General features: G+C 41.0%; 2 protein-coding genes across 2 annotated transcripts in view; one reads left to right on the forward strand and one right to left on the reverse strand.

Annotated features, from left to right (window-relative positions):
* Nucleotides 1–708, forward strand: part of KIAA2012 — a 138,618-nt gene extending 137,910 nt beyond the window's left edge. Inside the window, exon 24 of the mRNA XM_015110675.3 lies at nucleotides 621–708. The gene's annotated coding sequence lies outside the window, so the exon portion shown is untranslated. The remainder of the gene's footprint in view (nucleotides 1–620) is intronic.
* Nucleotides 709–2,713: 2,005 nt separating this feature from the next.
* SUMO1 (small ubiquitin like modifier 1) overlaps nucleotides 2,714–23,844 on the reverse strand; it is a 32,394-nt gene continuing 11,263 nt past the window's right edge. The window contains exons 2-5 of the mRNA NM_001195642.1: nucleotides 16,437–16,511; nucleotides 11,086–11,163; nucleotides 7,347–7,418; nucleotides 2,714–3,247 (exon numbers count right to left, since the gene is read on the reverse strand). Coding sequence (NP_001182571.1) covers nucleotides 3,179–3,247; nucleotides 7,347–7,418; nucleotides 11,086–11,163; nucleotides 16,437–16,511 — 294 coding nt within the window. The 3' untranslated portion in view covers nucleotides 2,714–3,178. The remainder of the gene's footprint in view (nucleotides 3,248–7,346; nucleotides 7,419–11,085; nucleotides 11,164–16,436; nucleotides 16,512–23,844) is intronic.

Below are 23,844 nucleotides of genomic sequence, written 5' to 3' on the forward strand. Positions count from 1 at the left end.
GAGACCTGATTAGATATTTAACATCTCTCTTTTAATATTTAATAAAATATCCCTTTAACAAAATGGATGAAGAAAGGTATTTTTAACATACAAGTTACATAAAAGGATGTTACTTAAATCCACAGCATATGAACCTGAATTTTTTCACAAATTTCCTTTGGCTCTACTCTGTAGTTCAGTGTCCACAGATGAAAAGCTTAATATTTGCAAGTAATCCCCTCCAATTCCTCATTAATGTTTGCAAGGTATTTGCTTTCTACAGAAATTACACCTTTACAACACAGAAATCCAACCTATTTGTATTCTGTATTGCTGTTACTGGACTTGCTTAGATTTGATCCTTATTTTAACTCCTTGTTTTATGTAAAAATTAAATAGAAATAAAACAGTTAAACTAGATAATATCAGTCATACTGAACTTAAATATGTCATCTAAACGTTTTCTCAAGCTTGTGGACCCTATCTGAACATTCATTCAATCAATTCATTCAGTACTACTTAATCAGATAAGGAAGGAGCATCTCAAATAATTCAACCCACAACAGAACAAATACTTAAGGAAAACATCCTTGTGGGGGGAAATTACCATTGCTGACTTTATTTTCTCCCTTCTTTTACAGATTAGGATGTTGCAGTCAAGCACCAGATAAGAGTGGCTTCACTAAACGTTATCTAAGGTCTCTTCAGAAATCTGATAATCTGTTAAAATTTTTGTTGTGAAATGCCTATTTTATCAGCACTGCTAATCAGATAAGCACAAATTTAAGTTAACCATAGCAGAGTGCAACACATTTAGAATCCAAAAAACTGAAAACAAAAAAATTACTTCCTGGCCGGGCGCGGTGGCTCAAGCCTGTAATCCCAGCACTTTGGGAGGCCGAGGCGGGTGGATCACGAGGTCAGGAGATCGAGACTATCCTGGCTAACATGGTGAAACCCCGTCTCTACTAAAAATACAAAAAACTAGCCGGGCGTGGTGGCGGGCGCCTGTAGTCCCAGCTACTTGGGAGGCTGAGGCGGGAGAATGGCGTGAACCCGGGAGGCGGAGCTTGCAGTGAGCCGAGATCACGCCACTGCACTCCAGCCTGGGAGACACAGCGAGACTCCGTCTCAAAAAAAAAAAAAAAAAAATTACTTCCCCAGTAGCTAAGGCCCACCACCTAAATCCTGAGAGCCTTCAGACATTTAGAGACGCAAACAAAATTAAGATACGAAACTATAGATTCACATAGTTCAAATACCCAATCAGATCTGTTATTTAGTCTTGACAGAAATATGCAGCTCATGAAGATTTTCTTAAAATGGGCCTAGTTCCTAATCACTGTTTAATGAATATAATGATAAATATCAGGTGACAATCTAAAAGCTCTAACTTACACCATACAAATAATTTTTCAGTTAGGGTCAAACATAAGAATTAGAAGATCAAGCCAATCAATTTATTTCTCAAAAGGTTCGACCTGAGTAGGTATGTAAGCTGTAATAGTTTATAAAATGCATTCAAAGTGGGTTTTATTTGGTCTTCTCAACTAGTTAGATGACACTCTATTTGAGATAACATGAAACTGGACTGTATGTATGCACACATGCAGTAAATTCTGTGACTCAGCATTAAAAGGAAAAGTTAAGCACACTAATAGGAACAAACTAATCTGATATTTTAATTTTACACAAAGTTTAAATATTTAAGATATAAATAAATATGGCTGGGCCAGGCACGGTGTCTCACACCTGTAATCCCAGCACTTTGGGAGGCCGAGGCGGGCAGATCACAGGGTTAAGCGATCGAGACCATCCTGGCCAACATGGTGAACCCCATCTCTACTAAAAATACAAAAATTAGCTGGGCGTAGTGGCACGCGCCTGTAGTCCCAGCTACTCGGGAGGCTGAGGCAGAAGAATCACTTGAACCCGGGAGGCAGAGGTTGCAGTGAGCCAAGATCACACCACTGTACTCCAGCCTGGGTGACAGAGAGAGACCCCATCTCAAAAAAAAAAAAGATATAAAGAAATAAAAGGAAAACATAAAATATACCAAACCTTACCATTTTGTACATTGTTAAAGGAAGAATTGAAATTATCGATAAAAATCAATTAAGAATTTTTGGCATGCCCATTTATTCAACATGATTAGGTAACTGCATCATATATATGCACCATACAGGAATATCAAGTTTTCAAAAAAAACAGAACACTGAATATTAAAAAGGTATTGTGGCCTTAATTAAATCCTTGATTCAGAAGGCACTTCAGGAACTTTCAGTGCTTCAAAGTCATTAACATCATCACTGTACAGTAATGAAGAAAAAATTTGTACCATGTGCAATTTCCAATATTTATGCAAGAAAACCTTATTTTAGGCATTTTCTTTTTTATTTCTATACAATTAAAATAAAATAAGCATTAGTACGATTTTTACAAATATTGTTTATTTTAATGAAGCTGGTACAGACAATGTCCATTTAAAACCCATATCCCAGGCCAAAAAGTACAAATAAAATCAAAAAGAGCAGTGTTCTGTTGTATTCATTTCTGCATGTATAGCTTTATTAATTGCTAATGAAAATTAGAACTTTTCTGGGATCTTCTGACAAGATTTTTAAAAAATCTTAAAATGCCTTTTCTTCAGTGAAGCCATCTTTGGAGTTAGTCATTACTCTCACCTTATCTGTCATCTTGACTTCAACCTGATATTCCTCTTCTTTTGGTCCAGACCCTCAAATTTTAAAAGTAGCTTCAAGTTAAGGAAAGGTCATTTTTCCACAGTTCAGTTCTCTGAAAAACTTCCATCTCCCACTGAAAGTCACAGTCCAGGAGTGAAGCAATCACATGCTAGAACATCAGGGCCAATTGGAAAGTCATTATGAACACTTGCATTGGTCGATCTTATTTATCACCACAAGCCTGAAAATGCAATGTCCTGAAAAAGGTGGCCTCTCTGTGCACACGTAATTTTTAAAAAGGAGAGGGTAATATGAAGGGGACTGAGGCTTGATCACCAAAAATCAGCACAATGAAAACAAACAATAATGAATAATGAGCACTAGAATTCAAATTACCAGATGTTTCAAAGAGATGGGTGCCAGTTTTCAATTCCGTTTTGAACACCACATTACAAAAGAACTATTTTTAAAAATAAAAAAGGATTGAGGGAAAAGAAAAAAAATAAAAAGAATATCTAAACTGTTGAATGACCCCCCGTTTGTTCCTGATAAACTTCAATCACATCTTCTTCCTCCATTCCCAGCTGTAAGAGGAAAGAAAAATGTTAGTAGAATATAAAAGCAGTTTTTAAATTGACTACAATTATGTGGCCACTAATTTAAAAGTGCAAAGAGATCCAAGTGTGACCCATACTTACACTCCTCTAATATTAAGAATCCTGTTTTCTTTAATCTAAAGAACATAGAGGTGTCTTTCCTTCTGTCTGTTGCGTTATTCATCTTACTTTCCTGAGTCAATTTCACTTCCCAGTTTATTCGCTATATAAAACTGAAGCGTTTTTGACAGCTATGTTAAAGAACTTTTAAATTTAATGAAACATGTATTTAATAGTTTAAATGATAGTTTAATAATAGGATATATTCTAATTTGTTTGGTTTTTGTTTTTGTTTGTTTTTTGTTTGTTTTTGTTTTGAGACAGGGTCTCATTATATTGCCCAGGCTGGAGGACAGTGGCACAATCTTAGTTCACTGCAACCTCAGCCTCCTGGGCTCAACCTCAGCTCACTGCAACCTCAGCATCCTGGGCTCAACCAATCCTCCCACTTCAGCCTCCTGAGTAGCTGGCACTACAAGCGTATGCCACCATACCCGGCTACTTTTTCTATTTTTAGTAGAGATGGGGTTTCGCCATGTTGCCCAGGCTGGTCTCAACTCCTGACCTGCAGTGATCCAGCCCGCCTCAGCCTCCCAAAGTGCTAGGATTGCAGGCGTGGGCCACTGTGTCTGACCAAAAAGTTTTTAATTTTATAGGTAACATTTTTGTGCAGAATATTAAATATGAAAATTAAGTATGTTAAGAAATCTAAACATAACACATGCGAATTTAGGATTTTAAAGTGATCAGAATGGCTCTAGTAGTGTTAAGCTATCTTGGTTGCAGAACATATATGAATATTTAAGTAATTATTAAAGATGCTCTTAGGCCGGGCGCAGTGGGTCACACCTGTAATCTCAGCACTCTGGAGGCCGAGGGGCCGGGGAGCGGGACGCGGATCACCTGAGGTCAGGAGTTTAAGACGAGCCTGACCAACATGGTGAAACCCCATCTCTACTAAAAATACAAAATTAGCCAGGCATAGTGGCGCATGCCTGCAATCCCAGCTACTCAGGAGGCTGAGGCAGGAGAATCGCTTGAACCCAGGAGGCAGAGGTTGCAGTGAGCCAAGATTGTGCCACTGCACTCCAGCCTGGGCAACAAGAGCAAAACTCCATCTCAAAAAAAAAAAAAAAAAAAAAAGATGCTTTTAAAACAATTTTAATTGCCCATATAGCATGGTAAACACTGCAAGGAATAAAATTCCAAATGTTATTAGAAACCTTCAAAACAGGAAGACAGCAGGAGTCCTTGAGCTATAAAGAATATAAAGCTACAAACTTCAAGAAGTACATTAATCGAGACAAGTGAACAACAGCACAGGAGCATCACTCCCTAAAGACCTACTCTCTCCCACTGCCCCAACATTCCTCCGAAAAGATAATCTCTTAATTATAAGGAATGTGTAAGGCATGTGTCAGTAAAATGTATTGGATATCTACTGTACAGTCCCAGAGATTACGACAAGTTAGGTCAAGGAAAGTAAAAGATGAGTTTGGAACTTCTTACTGTGCCAGAAAGTAAGGAAGTGTTCAAGAAGGTGGTGGATACTAAACCTAAGGGGAAAATTTCATGAGAAAGGGGATATTTGCATAGTTTCAAAGTGTGTCCCCTCAAATTACTTAATTGTAACAGGAAAAACAGTTAACTACAAAATTAAAAAAAAAAAAAAAAGACAACACTTAAACTAAGTGATCAAAGCCTGGGCACACAGGGAGACTCCATCTCTATAAAAAATTTAAAAGTGAGCAGAGCATGGTGGCACATGCTTATAATCCCAGCTATTCAGGAGGCTGACAATGATAGTCAGGATTGCTTGAGCCCAGGAGTTTGTGGCTGCAGTGAGCTATGACTACATTCTAGTAGTTATACTAGAAAAACATACTTTTTTTTTTTTTTTTTTTTTTTGAGACAGAGGACTCCTCGCTCTGTTTCCAGGCTCATCTGGAACTCTTGGGCTCACTCAAGCGATCCTCCTACTTCAGCCTCCCAAGTAGCTAGAACTATAGGCATGCACCACCAATCCCAGCTATCAAATGCTGCACAATGTTATTTTATTTTATTTTATTTTATTTTATTTTATTTTTATTTATTTATTTTTGAGACAGGTTCTCACTCTGTCACCTAGGCTGGAGCACAGTGACATGACCAGGGCTCACTGCAGCCTCAACCTCCTGGGATCAAGTGATCCTTCCACCTCAGCCCTCCTAGTAGCTGGGACTACAAGCATGTACCACTAAGCCTAGTTAATTTTTTTTCTTTTTCTTTTTTCTTTTTTGAGACAGAGTCTCACTCTGTTGCCCAGGCTGGAGTGCAGTAACATGATCTCGGCTCACTGCAACCTCTGTCCCCCGGGTTCAAGCGATTCTTCTGCTTCAGCCTCCCAAGTAGCTGGGACTACAGGCGCACGCCACCACGTCCGGCTAATTATTGTATTTTTAGTAGAGACGGGGTTTCACCATATTGGTCAGACTAGTCTCAAACTCCTGACCTCGTGATCCGCCCGCCTTGGCCTCCCAAAGTGCTGTGATTACAGGTTAAGTCACTGCACCCGGACAAATTTTTTATTTTTAGTAGAGACGGGTTTTCATCATATTGCCTAGATTGGTCTCAAACTCCAGGACTCAAGCAATCCACCCACCTTGGCCTCCCAAAGTACTAGGATTACAAGTATTAGCCACCGTGCCTGACCCAAATGCTATGCAATTTTAATTGGTGAATCCAAGGAACAGATATACAGGGGAGTATTATACTATTCTCACAATTCAGTAAGTTTGAAATGTTTTCAAAATAAAAAACCAATAACCCTATATTGTTCCCACTATCAGAAATCTCAGTAATGTTACTCTGTGTATGATGGGAATCTATGTATATAGATACACACACACACACAATACTTTGAGATATCTCTATAGAGGGAAGATGGGTGGAATATAAAAGCAAAGAAAACCGCTCATAGAATAAAAAAATTAAGGCCAGGCGTGGTGGCTCACACCTGTAATCCCAGCACTTTGGGAGGCTGAGCCGGGCAGATCACAAGGTCAGGAGATCGAGACCATCCTGGCTAACACAGTGAAACCCCGTCTCTACTAAAAAATACAAAAAATTAGCCAGGCATGGTGGTGGGCGCCTGTAGTCCCAGCTACTACGGAGGCTGAGGCAGGAGAATGGCGTGAACCCAGGAGGCAGAGCTTGTAGTGAGCCAAGATCGTGCCACTGCACCTCCAGCCTGGGTGGCAGAGCGAGACTCCGTCTCAAAAAAAAAAAAAAAAAACTTAAATGAAGACAGAGGCCGGGCGCGGTGGCTCAAGCCTGTAATCCCAGCACTTTGGGAGGCCGAGACGGGCGGATCACGAGGTCAGGAGATCGAGACCATCCTGGCTAACACAGTGAAACCCCGTCTCTACTAAAAATACAAAAAACTTAGCCGGGCGAGGTGGCAGGCGCCTGTAGTCCCAGCTACTCGGGAGGCTGAGGCAGGAGAATGGCGTAAACCCGGGAGGCGGAGCTTGCGGTGAGCTGAGATCCGGCCACTGCACTCCAGCCTGGGTGACAGAGCGAGACTCCGTCTCAAAAAAAAAAAAAAAAAAAAAAATGAAGACAGAGAAGCATTAAAAAAAAGGATAAAACAAGATGACAGAGCCAAATATATTAATATACACTATGCTTCTGTATTAACATTCTCAAAATAGGTAAAAAATCAAAATCCAGCCATTAATGTTACCATCACATGAAAGTATACCAGAAATTTACCAAATCTGAGGAACATTTGTCCATCTTCAAAAACAATGTAGCATGTGCCCTATGACAACTTCAGTACTCATTTTGTTTCCACTGCCCTTTTTATTGGCACTTTTGAAGGCACTATACGGGAAGTTCAACCCAAAACATTATTTCTTCCCTCCGACAAAAGATATGCCATTTAAATCAGAGAATATTCAAGAAAAGGGCAGTTTAATACCAGTGAACAAAACTGCTCAAAGGAGAATTTAAATTTTTTCTTGACTCAGGAAAAAAGTATACTCACTTCTTTTGGAGTATGATTATCAGCAATTCTCTGACCCTCAAAGAGAAACCTGAGTGAATTCATTGGAACGCCCTAAAAAGGTAAAGATAATAATAATATATACATACACACACAAATCTTAGAAAACATAATGGTAACTTTGATGCACAAAAAGCAAGCATGAAAGCCTTAGAACACTACATAGAAAATAAAATTAGCTAATTCAATCATAAATAACATATACTGAGTAGCAACTATTTGCAAGGCCGTCCCTGTACCAATTCTTTACATACAAAATCATAAGTGTTAAACACAATAACCCTGGAAGGTAGGTATTATCACCTTATTTTCATGTTACAGCTAGGGAACCTAAGGCTTGGAGCTAGCGAAGAATTTAAGCCCAAACCTGTTTCTAAGCCTGTGCTCTTGACCACTACTCAATTCATTTTGCCCTAAATCTGTAAGCTAGCATAAAAGATCAGATCAGGCCGGGCGCGGTGGCTCAAGCCTGTAATCCCAGCACTTTGGGAGGCCGAGACGGGCGGAACACGAGGTCAGGAGATCGAGACCATCCTGGCTAACACAGTGAAACCCCGTCTCTACTAAAAAATACAAAAAAATAGCTGGGCGAGGTGGCGGGCGCCTGTAGTCCCAGCTACTCGGGAGGCTGAGGCAGGAGAATGGCGCAAACCCGGGAGGCGGAGCTTGCAGTGAGCTGAGATCCAGCCACTGCACTCCAGCCTGGGCGACAGAGCCAGACTCCGTCTCAAAAAAAAAAAAAAAAAAAAAAAAGCTCAGATCAGAAACTGGATGAGCACCCTCACTAGCTTCAAACTATACTGGCAAAAATTGGTTTTAAACAGATTAAATCATAAAATTTGGTAAAGCACAAATGGCTAGCTAGCTAATCTACCATAAACCTGAATGGCACAGATAGCACCACAAATATTACAAAATATATTAGTATACATTTTTCTAATCGCTCTTCAACAAAAATAGCTGAAAGGGGAGAGATGGCTCACTTGAGGTCAGGAGTTTGAGACCAGCCTGGCCAACATAATGAAACTGTCTCTACTAAAAATACAAAAATTATGGGGCAGGCGCGGTAGTTCAGCCTGTAATCCCAGCACTTTGGGAAGCCGAGGCGGGTGAGTCTCTTGAGGTCAGGAGTTCGAGACCAGCCTGGCCAACATGGTGAAACCCCATCTCTACCAAAAATATAAAAATTAGCCCAGCAAGGTGGCACGCACCTGTAATCCCAGCTACTCAGGAGACTGAGACAGAAGAATCACTTGAACCTGGGAGGTGGAGGTTGCAGTGAGCCAAGGTCGTGTCACTGCACTCCAACCTGGGTGACAGAGCAAGACCTGTCTAAAAAAAAAAATACAAATACAAAAAAAATAAAAATACGAAAATTGGCCAGGCCTGGTGGCAGGTGCCTGTAATTCCAGCTACTCAGGAGACTGAGGCATGAGAATCACCTGAGTCCAGGAGGTGGAGGTTGCAGTGAGCTAAGACGGCACCACTGCATTGTAGCCTAGGCAACACACTGAGGCTCTGTCTCAAAAAAAAAAAAAAAATTCCCTGGCCTATAGATGGGGGGTGTAAAGACTGTATGAATTTTCTTCAGAGTTATGAAAATTAAATGACAATGAATCTTTTTCTTTTTTTTTTGACACGGAGTCTCACTCTGCCACCCAGGCTGGAGTGCAATGGCAAGATCTCGGCTCACTGCAACCTCCGCCTCCTGGGTTCAAATGATTCTTCTGCCTCAGCCTCCCAAATAGCTGGGATTACAGGTGTGCGCCACCATGCCCAGCTAATTTTTGTATTTTTAGTACAGACGGGGTTTCACCATGTTGGTCAGGCTGGTCTCGAACTCCTGACCTCAAGAGACTCACCCGCCTCGGCCTCCCAAAGTGCTGGGATCTGCCTGCCTCAGCCTCCCAAAGTGCTGGGATTAGAGGCGTGAGCCACTGCGCCCGGCCGACAATGTATCTTAAATACTTATGGTACAGTACACATAATTGAGATTTCAATAAATGTTTTTCTCCCCTGATGAATTTCATCTCAATTTTAACACCCAAATTATTACAAATGTGAAGTAGCTGAACCCCAATTAATGAGATTTTATTAAGTTAGACAATTAAAATCTACAAAAACAGAAAAGACAAAAATGCTTATTATTTTACTTATCCTAACACCTAGTCTCTCTTTCTTATGTTATTTTTATGTTAGTTACAAATTTAAACTGTTAAAAGCAAATCTTCTAAACATGAAATCTATAGGCTGGGCACGGTGGCTCACGCCTGTAATCTCAGTACTTTGGGAGGCCGAGGCGGGCGGATCACGAGGTCAGGAGTTCGAGACCAGCCTGACCAACATGGTGAAACCCCACTACTAGTAAAAATACAAAAATTAGCCGGGAGTGGTGATGCATGCCTGTAATCCCAGCTACTCGGGAGACTGAGGCAGGAGAATCGCTTGAACCAGGGAGCTGCAGGTTACAGTGAGCTGAGATCGCACCACTGCATTCCAGCCTGGGCAACAGAGCAAGACTCCATCTCAAATAAATAAATAAATAAAAATAAAACTCACAATACCTGAGTTAATATTATGTAATATAATTCAATTTTTTTTTCTTTTTTCTTTTTTTTTTTTTGAGATGGAGTCTTGCTCTGTCACCCAGGTTGGAGTGCAGTGGCATGAGCTCAGCTCACTGAAACCTCTGCCTCGCAGATTCAAGTGATTCTCCTGCCTCAGCTTCCCAAGTAGCTGGGATTACAGGCAGGTGCCTCCACACCTGGCTAATTTTTGTATTTTTAGTAGAAACAAGGTTTTGCCATGTTGGCCAGGCTGGTCTTGAACTCGTGCCCTCAGGTGATCTGCCCACCTCAGGCTCCCAAAGTGCTGGGATTACAGGCGTGACCACTGTACCCGGCCTATAATTCAATTTAACAGACTGATTAAACATATATTTCTTGCCTATTAAATCATAATTTCACTTAAAATATATCTTGATTGTCTCATACTAATTCCAATTACATTTATTTTCAAAACCTATTTTATAAGGCCAGGCGTGGTGGCTCACACCTGTAATCCCAGTACTTTGGGAGGCCGAGGTGGGCGGATACCTGAGGTCTGGAGTTAGAGACCAGCCTGACCAACATGGAGAAACCCCATCTCTACTAAAAATACAATATTAGCTGGGTGTGGTAGTGCATGCCTGTAAACTCAGCTACTTGGAAGGCTGAGGCAGGAGAATCACTTGAACTCAGGAGGCGGAGGTTACAGTGAGCCTAGATCGCGCTACTGCACTCTAGCCTGGGCAACAAGAGCAAAACTCCGTCTCAAAAAAAAAAAGAGATAATATACTAATAATACTACTACTTAAATTTAACATTGGCTAAACACTCATGATTAGAATTACAAAAAAAATTCATAGTAATCACCAAAAAATTACTTCCCTTTCTTGCTGTATATACTGGTAAGCCATCAAGACAGAAACATTCATTTGAGCTCTCTTTACAATTCTGAGTTACTTTTCAAACTAGTTCCACATCTTACGAATTTAAACTTTAAAATGGGCCACAGGACAAAAAAAAGCAATTAAACAGGGTACAAGAAATGATAAGAGTGTTTTCCTTGAGTTGCTAATGGTGAAATAAAACAGGATTTTTCTTTTGACAACCTTCTATAAAAAAAAAAAGAAAGAAAAATTAACAACAAAGCATTGTACTTAATACCAAAATGGACAAACCTGTCTTTGACAGTATGATTCTTTGAGTTTCTTGAGATGTGTTGTCATTTTCACTTTGAAGTGAATCTCACTGCTATCCTAAGGACATAAAAGAGAAAAAAATTATCCCTCTTTGTATAAACCATTTGCTTTACTTGAACCAAACTATTTAATTACAAATATAGTGCAAATAGAAACATAAACTTTGTAACCTGTATTTTTCCACCACAATATTCTTTTTAGCATTCTTAACAGGTTTTCTTAAAACACTGTAATCATCCTCAAAGCTACTGTATACCCATTACAAAAGAAACTGAGTAAAACAAAGTTAATCAGTCTTGAGTGTTAAAATTATCAGTATAAGTAAAAGCCTAAGTAAATGCATTCCTTTATTACTGCATGGCCATTCTATTCTCAAAATAAAAGATGAACCATCACATCTTTTATTTATCCCAATAGCAACTCAAAACAAAAAGTCTGTCCCCCCAAGTGAAGTGTCACTGAAGGTGGTCACGTAGGAGAAAAGCATATACTATAAAATAAGAGACTGAGAAATTTATTCCTGCCATAAAAAAATCACCACATGGGGCTGAGCGCGGTGGCTCACGCCTGTAATCCCAGCACTCTGGGAGGCCGAGGCAGGCGGATCACAAGGTCAGGAGTTCAAGACCAGCCTGGCCAATATTGTGAAAACCCGTTTCTCCTAAAAATACAAAAATTAGCCAGGTACGGTGGTGCACACCTGTAGTCTCAGCTACTCAGGAGACTGAGGCAGAAGAATCGCTTGAACCCAGGAGGTGGAGATTGCAGTGAGCCAAGAACGCGCCACTGCACTCCAGCCTGGGCGACAGAGCAGGACTCCATCTCAAAAAAAAAAAAATCACATGGAATCTGGTTTCTCTCACATTAGTAAAATGAGTAACAACCTGAGTTAGTCAAACTGATTTGTGGGATGAAAAATTCTTTTATTTTACTCAGATTGTGAAACAAACTATCAGCCAATCATCAGAAAAAAATACTGGTACTTGCATAATTAAAATTTCAAAGCCAAACTTCATAACTACATTCACAAATGTGTATTTGCAGAAGCTGCACATTTACAATATTTTTGCTTGTGACTGTAACTATGAAGAAATAAAATTATCTCCATATAGATCATTTCATAAACAGATAAAATTCTACAGCAAGCCTCATGCTATACATTAAAATCACTTCCAGGCTGGGCATGGTGGCTCATGCCTATAATCCTAACACTTCTGGAGGCCAAGGCTGGCAGATTATTTGAGTTCAGGAGTTCGAGACCAGCCTGACCAACATGGTAAAACGCCATTTCTACTAAAAATACAAAAGAAATTAGCCAGGCGTCGTGGCGCATGCCTGTAATCCCAACTACTCAGGAGGGTGAGGCAGGAGAATCGCTTGAACCCAGGAGGCGGAGGTTGCAGTGAACTGAGATCTCGCCACCGTACTCCAGCCTGGGCAACAGAGTGAGACTCCGTCTCAAAAAAAAGAAAAATTACTTCCAGATGAATTAAAGAGCTAACATTAAAATTTTTTTGGCCAGACGCAGTGGCTCACGCCTGTAATCCCAACACTTTGGGAGGTCGAGCCGGGCAGATCACAAGGTCAGGAGTTCAAGACCAGCCTGGCCAACATGATGAAGCCCTATCTCTACTAAAAATATAAAAAATTAGCCGGGTGTAGTGGCAGTTGCTTGTAATCCCAACTACTCAGGAGGCTGAGGCAGGAGAATTGCTTGAACCCGGGAGGTGGACGTTGCAGTGAGTTGGAAGTACCACTGCACTCCAGCCTGGGCGACAGAACAAGGCTCTGCATCAAAAAAAAAAATAAAATTCTCAATATATTCCCCTCAAGGGAGAATTTTTTTCCCCTAATCTTGGTCTTGGGATGCCCTATTGCAAAGCATGATTTTAACCTAAAAACCGTTAAAAAAAAACAGGTGGATAAATTTGACTTAATAAAAACATAAAACGTCTGTATAGTAAAAGATGCCATAAACAAAAGTTAAGACATACTGGAGGAAATGTTCATAACATGTAACAGACAAGGAAAATGAAGACAATGTTTTTTAAAATCCCACAAATTAATAATTCTTAAAAAGATATTCCACAGCATATGGACATATAGATCAATGTCATAAAATTGAGAGCCAAGAAATAAACCCTTATATCTATAGTCAATTTTTTGACAAGGATACCAGAACAATTCAGTGAGAAAAAGACAGTCTTTTCAACTAATGCTCTGGGACAAACACCCATACAAAAATTACTCAAAATGATTAAAGATTTAAATGTAAGAGCTAAAACTATAAATAAAACCATAAAACTTTTTTTTTTTTTTTGAGACAGGGTCTCACTCTGTCACCCTGACTGGAGTGCAGTCATGTGATCACAGCTCACTGCAGCCTTGACCTCCCAGGCACAAGTGATTCTTCCCGCTCAGCCTCCTGAGTAGCTGGGACTACAGGCATGTGCCACCATGCCCGACTAATTTTTTATATTTTTTGTAGAGATGGGGTTTCGCCATGTTGCCCAGGCTGGTCTCCACTCCTGAGCTCAAGCAATCTGCCCACCTCAGCCTCCCAAAGTGCTGAGATTATAGGAGTGAGCCATTGCACCCAGCCTTAAAACTCTTAAAACACAAGCGTAAACCTTTGTGACCCTGGATTAGGCAATGGTTTCTTAGATAAATTACAAGCAACAAAAGAAAATACAGATGAACTTAATTCACCAAAATGAAAAACTTTATACTGCAAAGAATAAAATCAAGAAAGTGAAAAGACAACTCAAAGATAGGAGAAAATCTATGCAAATCATATATATGATAAAGGTATAATACCCAGAATAAAAGACATATTACAACTCAACAATAAAAAGACAACTAACCTAATTTAAAAATGGGCAAAAGATCTAAAGATCTTCATTTTTCCAAAGAAGATGTACTAACGGCCAATAAGTACATAGAAAAATGCTTGGCATTATTAGCCATCAGGAAAGTGCAAGTTGAAACCACAGTGAGATACTACTTCACACCCACTACGATTATAATCAAACAGATGGATAATTACAAGTGTTGACCAGAATATGGAAAAACTGAAACCCTCACATGTTGCTGCTAGGAACCTAAGATGGTAGGGCCACTGCTAAAACAATTCAGCAGTTCCTCAAAAAGTAAAACATACAGTTGCATACTAGACCCAGAAATTCCACTCCTAGGTATATATCCAAGGGAGCTAAAAACATACGTCCATGCAAAAACACACATAAATGTTCACAGCAACATATTAATAGTAGCCAAAATATGGAGACAAACTAAATATCCATCAACTGATAAATGGAAAATGAAATATATTCTCCCCATACAATGGAACAGAATTCAGCCATTAAAAGGAATACAGTACTGATACATGCTACACCATGAATGAACCTTGAAAACATGCTAAAAGAAAGAAGCCAGGCCAGGCATAGTGTCTCACACCTATAATCCCAGCACTTTAGGCCAAAGTGGGAGATGACTTAAGCCCAGGAGTTCAAGACCAGCCTGAGCAACACAGCAACACCCCTGGAGAGGGAGAGGAGGTTGGGGGGGATAGGGTAGGGTTGGGGGGGAAGAGGAGGGAGGGGGAGAGAAGCAGGGAAGTAAGGGAAGCAAGAAAGAAAAGAAGATGAAACAAACCAGAATAAAAAGCCACATATCAAAGCTAGGCATAGTGGCTCATGCCTGTAATCCCAACACTTTGGGAGGCCGAGGTAGGCAGATCATCTGAGGTCAGGAGTTTGAGACCAGCCTGGCCAACATGGTGAAACCCCGTCTCTACTAAAAATACAGAAATGAGCTGGGCATGGTGGTGTACACCTGAAATCCCAGTATTAGGAGGCTGTGGCAGGAGGACTGCTTGAACCCAGGAGGTGGAGGTCACAGTGAGTTGAGATCAGGCCACTGCACTCCAGACTGGGTAACAGAGCAAGACTCCTGCCTCAAAAAAAAAAAAAAAAAGAAAAAAAAAAAGCCATATATCTTATGATTCCATTTATATGTAATGTCCAGAAAAGGCAAACCCATAGAGACAGGAAGTAGAATCGTGGTTGTCACTGGCTGGAGGAAATAGGATGGGGAACGACTGCTAATGGGTACAGGGTGTCTTTTTGGGGTAATGCAAATGTTCTGGAATTGGCAGTGGTGATGGCTGCACACACTTGTGAATATACTAAAGTCACTGAATTATATACTTTAAAATAGTGAATTTTATAGTATGTGAATTATAGCTTTTAAAAGTTTTCAAAATAAGGCCAGGCATGGTGGCTCACGGCTGTAATCCCAGCATTTGCAAGCACTTTGGGAGGCCGAGGCAGGTGCATCACCTGAGGTCAGGAGTTCGAGACTGGCCTGACCATCATGGGGAAACCCCGTTTCTACTAAAAATACAAAAAAAAATTAGTTGGGCTTCGTGGCAGGCGCCTGTAGTCCCAGCTACTCGGGAGACTAAGGCAGGAGAATCGCTTGAACCCGGAAGTGGAGGTTGCAGTGAACCAAGATCGCGCCACTGCACTCCAGCCTGGCAACAAGAGCACAACACCATTTCAAAAAAAAAAAATTTTTTTTAATGTTGAAAATAAAAAATAAAAGTCTTCAAAATAAGATAATCACAGAAAAATGGGAAAAGGGTATGAACACAATTAAAAGAATATAAATGTAGCAGACCAAAAAATTATATCTTATTAATAATTAGGTAAATGAAAAATAAACAAGAATGTTTTACCTAGCATATGTGAACAAAATTTAACGACTGGTAGTATCCCATGTTTGGGAGAATATAGGGAAATGGTACTGTCACACTTCAATGGAAGTACCACTGCACTCCAGCCTGGGAGAGTCCACCATTCCACCAATTCTCTGTCTTTTGTCCTTTAGAAAACCCACGTAACTATGCAGACTCATTCCTCCAACAGTTGTTAGCTAACCTTAATTAACATTTCAGAGTCAATAAGATACAGACTAGACTCTAGGGAAATAGGGGGCCAGAAAAGGGGAAAGGGTCGGCAAAAGGGCTGACAAGCCTTTTACTCAAGGTTGGCCCTAGCCTTATCACTTAATAGTATTCACTGTATTTGTCCCTGAAGCACACTAACCAAGAAAACGTTCCTATTTGGAAAAATTAAGGTGATCTAAAACTGCCTGGCAGAGTAATTTAAAAAACAGTATCGGCTTCTTCTACCTCTAACAGACGCATACACAGTAAATTAAAATGCATACATAGTCATTTTTAAATAAATTGCCTTAAATAATTTTTTTTCCTGTGAAAAAGTATTCACATTGAAGGGGAGTCAAAAGAGAAAAACAATGAAACTCACCTGTCCAATGACTTTGAGTTTAATATATTCACCTTCCTTCTTATCCCCCAAGTCCTCAGTTGAAGGTTTTGCCTCCTGAAAGAAAATTAAATTTCAAGATCAAAGTTCCTACATGCTATTTTAATTACTCACTTATAAGTATCCATTACTTTCATTCAGGGTGCAAAATCTGCACCTGAGAATACAAAGAGCATTTCTTTCCATGCCAGTCGATTCAGAAAAAAAGATCCTAAGTCAATTACTGTCCCAAATACCATTCACTAGAAATCAAGAAAGGGGTCTCTTTTATTATAATACCGCATAGTAATGGTCTAAAACTTTACCACGCATCAAAATCACCTGAAGGACATGTTAAACAAACTGCTGGGCCCAAGCCCCAGTTTCTTATTCAGCACATCTATGATAAGACTCTGTTTCTAACAAATTACCAGGTGGTACCGATGCTGCTGGCCAGAGGAACAACTTGCAAACAACTGCCCTGCAGCCAACTCTCACCAGCACAGAGGGAGTCCATCCTCCATGAATTTTTAGACAAACATTCTGAATCCAAGATTATCTTCTCACAGCCTATCATGAGGAGTTTACTTTAACTACAAAACTGTACTAAGAAATGTAAATTAATCATATTAGCATAAGCAAGGCTATTATTTATTTATTTTTATTTATTTATTATTATTTTTTGAGACGGAGTTTCGCTCTTGTTGCCCAGGCTGGAGTGCAATGGCGTGATCTCAGCTCACCGCAACCTCCGCCTCCGGGGTTCAAGCAATTCTCCTGCCTCAGCCTCCCGAGTAGCTGGGATTACAGGCATGCACCACCACACCTGGCTAATTTTGTATTTTTAGTAGAGCTGGAGTTTCTCTGTGTTGGTCAGGCTGGTCTCAAACTCCCGACCTCAGGTAATCTGCCCGGCTCAGCCTCCCACACCTGCTGGGATTACAGGTGTGAGGCACAGTGCCCAGCCAAGCAAGGCTATTTAGAAAGGAAAATCAGCCGGGCGCAGTGGCTCAAGCCTGTAATCCCAGCACTTTGGGAGGCCGAGACGGGCGGATCACAAGGTCAGGAGATCAAGACCATCCTGGCTAATCCGGTGAAACCCCGTCTCTACTAAAAAATACAAAAAACTAGCCAGGCGAGGTGGCGGGCACCTGTAGTCCCAGCTACTCCGGAGGCTGAGGCAGGAGAATGGCGTGAACCCGGGAGGCGGAGCTTGCAGTGAACTGAGATCCGGCCACTGCACTCCAGCCTGGGCGACAGAGTGAGACTCCGTCTCAAAAAAAAAAAAAAAAAAAAGAAAGAAAGGAAAAATCAAATAAGAAAGTATTAGCCTAATGTACTCTGGCGTCAAAACAAATCAGTTTTATGTAATCAATTATTTTAGACTATCCGAAGCATAATGCTTAAGTTTAAAAGAGAAGATAAAAATAGGAAGACAAGATACTTGAGAGGCTGTGGCAGTAGGACTGCTTGAGAGCCCAGGAGTTGGAGGCCAACCTGGACAACATAGCAAGACCTCATCTCTTTTAAAAAAAGGATCACAAAAACACAGTTGCAAAACAATTTCAAATAAAGAGGTACTGAAATGAAAATGAGGTTAACAGAATAAATTTCTGAATTTATTCAGAAACAACTTCACCATGAAGTATCTCAAGAATAAGCAAATCATTTTTAGTAAAGGGGGTACCTTGGAAAATTTCATGAATAATGTACTAAAGAAGTAGTTTTTTTTCTCTATGTGCTACACCTTAGTTTGGCCACCAAATTACCCACTTATTTAGATATATACCTTATTATTCATAATAATGTCAAGCAGTTAATCCATATTTGATAAGAATAACCATAACCATTACCTGTGTATCTCATGCCAGTAACTTAAAATACAAAATTCTTTAACATTCAACAATTAAAAGAACATATTAAACTAGAAGCAGCTTTCAACTTTAAAACACAGGCTGGAGTCTAGGGAAATGCTTAGATAACAGAACTGATTTCATTAGTATGAATCCCTGCCGGTTTTTCATTCTGCAGTGCTTTCAACATTTGCTGACTACTGACTATTATGGCAGCAGGCAAAATTAACCTTCTTCAGTGAGACAGTATTTCACCTGAAAACTAGAAGACTGTCCTCAAATATAGTCTCTCCACATTTCTATGAATTATATTCATAGTACACAGCTGCTGCTTCCTCTAAGTATCTAGAAGGCAAAGACAGCTTATTCCATGCAGTGAAGGGCAATAAGCAGCAACCAAGCCCTGAGTCCTCCGTAACTGGAAGGAGAGGAGGCCTTAAGCTTTGTTTAAGTGAGCACAAAGGACAGCCCCCTCCCCTAGCAGCAATATATCAGCACAACAGGAGTGGCTCTGCTCCTGTGTCTCCTAGACAGGGTAGCTATAGTGGCCACTCAGCACAAAAGAATTCTTCCCCTCCTCCCCTCCATCATCCTCAGTGCTTCAGCATTCTCCTAAAGCCCAGCTTCTCCAATCCTACAACTACTCAGATAAAAAAGCATAAATACCTTCCAGTACTTTAGGGCCTATAACCTAACTCTATAGCATGACATTCTGTGCTTCCACAATCAAGCTCAATTCCCATTTTTCTCTCATCACTCACTTTACAAACCCAAAGATTCTGTTCAATTGGACTATTTGCTGTTCCCTGAATATGTCCATTAGCATTACTTCAACTTCAGCCCTTTGCGTTCCTAGTTTCATTTACCTGGAATATACATATATATCCTCTCTCAGCCTCTCTTGAAATCACCTCAAGGATATCTACCTCACACATGAACTTAAATCCGGTATTTTTTTTCTTTCTTTTTTTTTTTTTTTTTTTTTGTAGACAGATTTTCGCTCTTGCTGCCCAGGCTGGAATGCAATGGCGCAATCTTGGCCCACTACAACCTCTGCCTCCTGGGTTCAAGCGGTTCTCCTGCCTCAGCCTCCCAAGTAGCTGGGATTACAGGAGTATGCCACCATGCCCGGCTAATTTTTGTACTTTCAGTAGAGACAGGATTTCCCCATGTTGGCCAGGCTGGTCTCGATCACCTAACCTCAGGTGATCCATCCACCTCGGCCTCCCAAAGTGCTGGGATTACAGGCTTGAGCCACTATGCCTGGCCTGCTTCTTTTTTTCTCTTTTCTGAGACAGAGTCTCACTCTTATCACCCAGGCTGGAGTGCAAGGCTGTGATCTCGGCTCACTGCAACCTCTGACTCCCAGGTTCAAGCGACTTTCTCATCCCTCAACCACCTGAATAGCTGGGATTACAGGTATGCACCACCACGCCCAGCAATTTTGTGTGTGTGTATTTTTAGTAGAGACAGGGTTTCATCACATTGGCCCAGGTTGCTCTTGAACTTCTGGCCTCAAGTGATCTGACCACCTTGGCCTACCAAAGTGCTGGGATTACAGGCATGAGCCACCATGCCAGGCCAAGTCCAGTATTTTTTAAAACTGGTCTATGAACCACAGCACTCCCCCAACCTTCCAAATGATATTAATATCTTCCTTTAATGCTCCTATTTGCAATTTATTCATATATTCTATGGCATTTATTCTCCACTTAAAAATACTCTCCCTTGACCTTACTTCTCTAGTTGTTTTTCTCACCTTTTGTTGTTATTGTTGTTGTTTTGAGATGGAGTCTTGCTCTGTTGCCCAGGCTGAAGTGCAGTGGCACAATCTCGGCTCACTGCAACCTCCACCTCCCAGATTCAAGCAATTCTCCTGCCTCAGCCTCCTAAGTAGATGGAATTACAGGTGTGTGCCACCACACCCGGCTAATTTTTTGTATTTTTAGTAGAGATGGGGTTTCACTGTATTAGCTAGGATGGTCTCGATCTCCTGATTTCGTGATCCACCCGCCTGGCCTCCCAAAGTGCTGGGATTACAGGCGTGAGCCACCACACCCAGCCAGTTCTCACCTTTTTTCAAAATCAAACTTCTTAAAGAGTATTCAGCTTTTGCTATCCCCACTTTCACTGTCAACCTACTGTAATGTGGTTTACGCCCTCACCATTCCACTTTACACTCTCCTCACCAACGGTTAGCAGGTGGACTCTTTATTGCTAAATCCAATGGACACTTTCAAATTTCATCTGTAACTCAAACAACAAACACTGATGAGTTTTACTTTGAAAACTCTCCACCTTTGGCTGCCAAGATTAGGTTCTCTCTTCATTTCTGTAATTTCCTTCAATGCTGGGTTTCATCTGAATTCTGTGTCTTCAATCATCTACTTTTCTCTGTCTCCCTAGTGACCCGTGATTCCAACTGTTCTCAGATACTAATAACTCAATCATTCCCTCTAACCTTTATGAGTTTCACACTCATTTATCCAAGTGCCTGAATATACTCCTTGGGTACTTCAGTATGAAAGTGTCCCAAACCAAATCATTATCTCTAACTCCTGGGTCAGTTTTAACTCCACTTTCTAAAAACCAAAATCAACACAAATTATAACTCTTCCTGGATTCCCAATTACAATAAATGGTTACCATACAACCAGCTGCCAACAACAGAAATTCCGGGGTCATCTTTGGCTCCTCTTCTGCTTTTAAACATTAAACTTCATATTTAACATCACTCTTCATTCTGACAATTCTGGGTTTTTTTGTTTTTGTTTTTGTTTTAGAGACAGGGTCTCACTACGTTGCCCAGGCTGGTCTTAAAACTCCTGGGTTCAAGCAATCCTCCCATCTCAGCCTCAGCCTCCCAAAGTGCTGGAATTACAGGCATAACCCATAGCACCCGGCCTGACAATTCTATTTCTTACTAGCTCTCACGCCCATCCCTTTCTCTCCTTTCTACTGCTTTAGTTCAGGCACTCAGTGATGCTTATTAACATCACTGCAACAACATAACAGGCCTGGTGCAGTGGCTCACACCCATAATCCCAGCACTTTGGGAGGCCAAGGTGGATCACTTGAGGCCAGGAGTTTGAGACCAGCCTGGGCAACATGGTGAAACCCTGTCTCTACAGGATATACAAAAATTAGCCAGACATGGTGGTACACGCCTGTAGTCCCAGCTCTTGGGAGGCTGAGGTGGGAGGATCATTGGACCCCAGGAGGTCAAGGCTGCAGTGAGCCAAGATCATACCACTGCACTCCAGCCTGAGTAAAAGAGCAAGACCTTGTCACTAAAAAAAACAATAATTAATTTTAAAAATAGCATAACTGACGTTCTCAGTCTTCCTCCCTTCAATTATCTCTCCAAACTGTCACCAGAGCCATCTCTCTAAAATGCAATCTGGTTTGCTCAAAATCTTCAGGGCTAAATTCAAACTCCTAGGCCTGGCACAGTGGCTCACGTCTGTAATCCCAGCATTTTTGGAGGCCAAGGCAGGTGGATCACCAGCCTGACCAACATGGCGAAACCCTGTCTCTACTAAAAATACAAAAATTATTAGCCAGGTGTGGTGGCACATGCCTGTAATCCCAGCTACTCAGGAGGCTAAGGCATGGAATCGCTTGAACCCGGGAAGCAGAGGTTGCAGTGAGCCAAGATCACCCACTGCATTCCCACCTGGGCAACACAAGGAGACTCCATCTCAAGAAAAAAAAAAAATTCAAACTCCTTAGCTGACATACACTGATCCTTCATGTGCTGGTCCCTGCCTAGCAGTGAAACCTTATTCTCCTCCCTCTATTAGCAAATATCCTATCCTCCAGCCACAACTATCTACAATGCCTGGAACATGGCACCCTCTACCTTATCTCAATTATCTCTATACATGCTGACCCCCTATTCTTAGAAGGCCTTTTCCCACTCTATTCACCTCTCATAACCACCGAGACATCACTTCCCTGATTATCTTCTTAAATGTTCCCATACTGCTTACTTATCTATCATAATCATTTGTTTGCATATCTGTCTCTTCTATCAGATTTCAGTTTCTTATTGGCATGCCTTACTCTTCTTTGTATTTCCAGTCAAGCACAGAGCCTGGTACTTTGAAGATACTCAATATTCTTATTAAACAGTTTTCTGTGACAGGTTTGTATGTCTTGTCTTCCCTACAAGTTTACAAGCGGAGGGTCCAAGTTTTTTCACCTCTCTAACCTCTGTAGTGCCAAACAAATACTAAGCAATTTTTAAACGTTTGTTGAATAAATAAGATTGACAGCACTATTTTCTGTGTATCATAGAATCTTACTCATGCGTCATACTTCTGTATGCAACAGTCAGTTCAAACAGATCTTTTCAGTTTTTTGCATTCACAGTTGAGAATAAGAAATAATTCACCTACATTTCATAAGAATATATGAACAACTGGATTTAAAATTTTTGGATTTTAAATTTCCAAAAATAAGCTGCCACTTTCCCTAGACACTCCATTTGGTGATGTCTTCCCAATTCTTAACTACTATAATAACAATCACTTGTACCACTTGTTTAATGGCCTCATGCTTGCTTAAGGCAGTCATCAAGTTTTTCACCTTCTCTCTTTTTCACAAACCAGCCTTGAAAATGAGAGGATCCTGTACAAAAAACGCCTAAGTTTGTCTCCAACGAGCTCAGTGTCTTTTGTATGCTGTCTCTCCTTCTCTTCCTTGCAAAAAGCAGCCAATACAGAACAGTATGACACGCTGGTTACAAAACAGTGAAAGCATTCAGCTCTGAGTCTGGGACACTAGGTCATCAAAGAAAAGAGAACACCAAAGAGAGCTGGGTGATTTGGTTAGAAAGGATACTCAGCCCCAAAGCAGAAGAAACGGGTGATGGAAAAAGATTAAGTGAATATACAGGATCAAAGAGAGAACTGAAAGTCTCTTAGACTGCAAAAGATACGGAAAACACAATAGTCCTCATTTTCAAATGTACAATATTCATGAGGAGGGTTTTATTATGCTATTTCAAAGTCAAAAGAATAAGACCTTTGCTTAAAAGCACTCTAGAGGCCGGGCGCAGTGGCTCACTTCTGTAATCCCAGCACTTTGGGAGGCCAAGGCAGATGGATCACTTGAGGCCAGCAGTTCAAGAGCAGCCTGGCTGCACATGACGAAACCCCATCTCTACTAAAAATAAGTGGTGGTGGTGCACACCTGTAATCCCAGCTATTTGGGAGGCTGGGGCACAAGAATCGCTTGAACCCAGGAGGTGGAGGTTGCAGTGAGCCGAGATCATGACAAAATAAGCACTCTGGTAGTCAGTACAGTGACAATTCAGTCACAGGGACAGAGCATCACACTTAACTACTGCCAATGTGTCACGGACCCAGCTGCACAAGGATTGCTTTTTTTTTTTTTTTTTTTTTTTTTTTTTGACGTGGAGTCTTGCTCTGCCACCCAGGCTGCAGTACAGTGGCGTGATCTCAACTCACTGCAACCTCTGCCTCCCGGGTTCAAGCGATTCTCCTGCCTCAGCCTCCTGGGTAGCTGGATTACAGGCACAGGCCACCACACCT

Source organism: Macaca mulatta, chromosome 12 (assembly GCF_049350105.2).
Source record: "Macaca mulatta isolate MMU2019108-1 chromosome 12, T2T-MMU8v2.0, whole genome shotgun sequence".
Classification (NCBI taxonomy): domain Eukaryota; kingdom Metazoa; phylum Chordata; class Mammalia; order Primates; family Cercopithecidae; genus Macaca; species Macaca mulatta.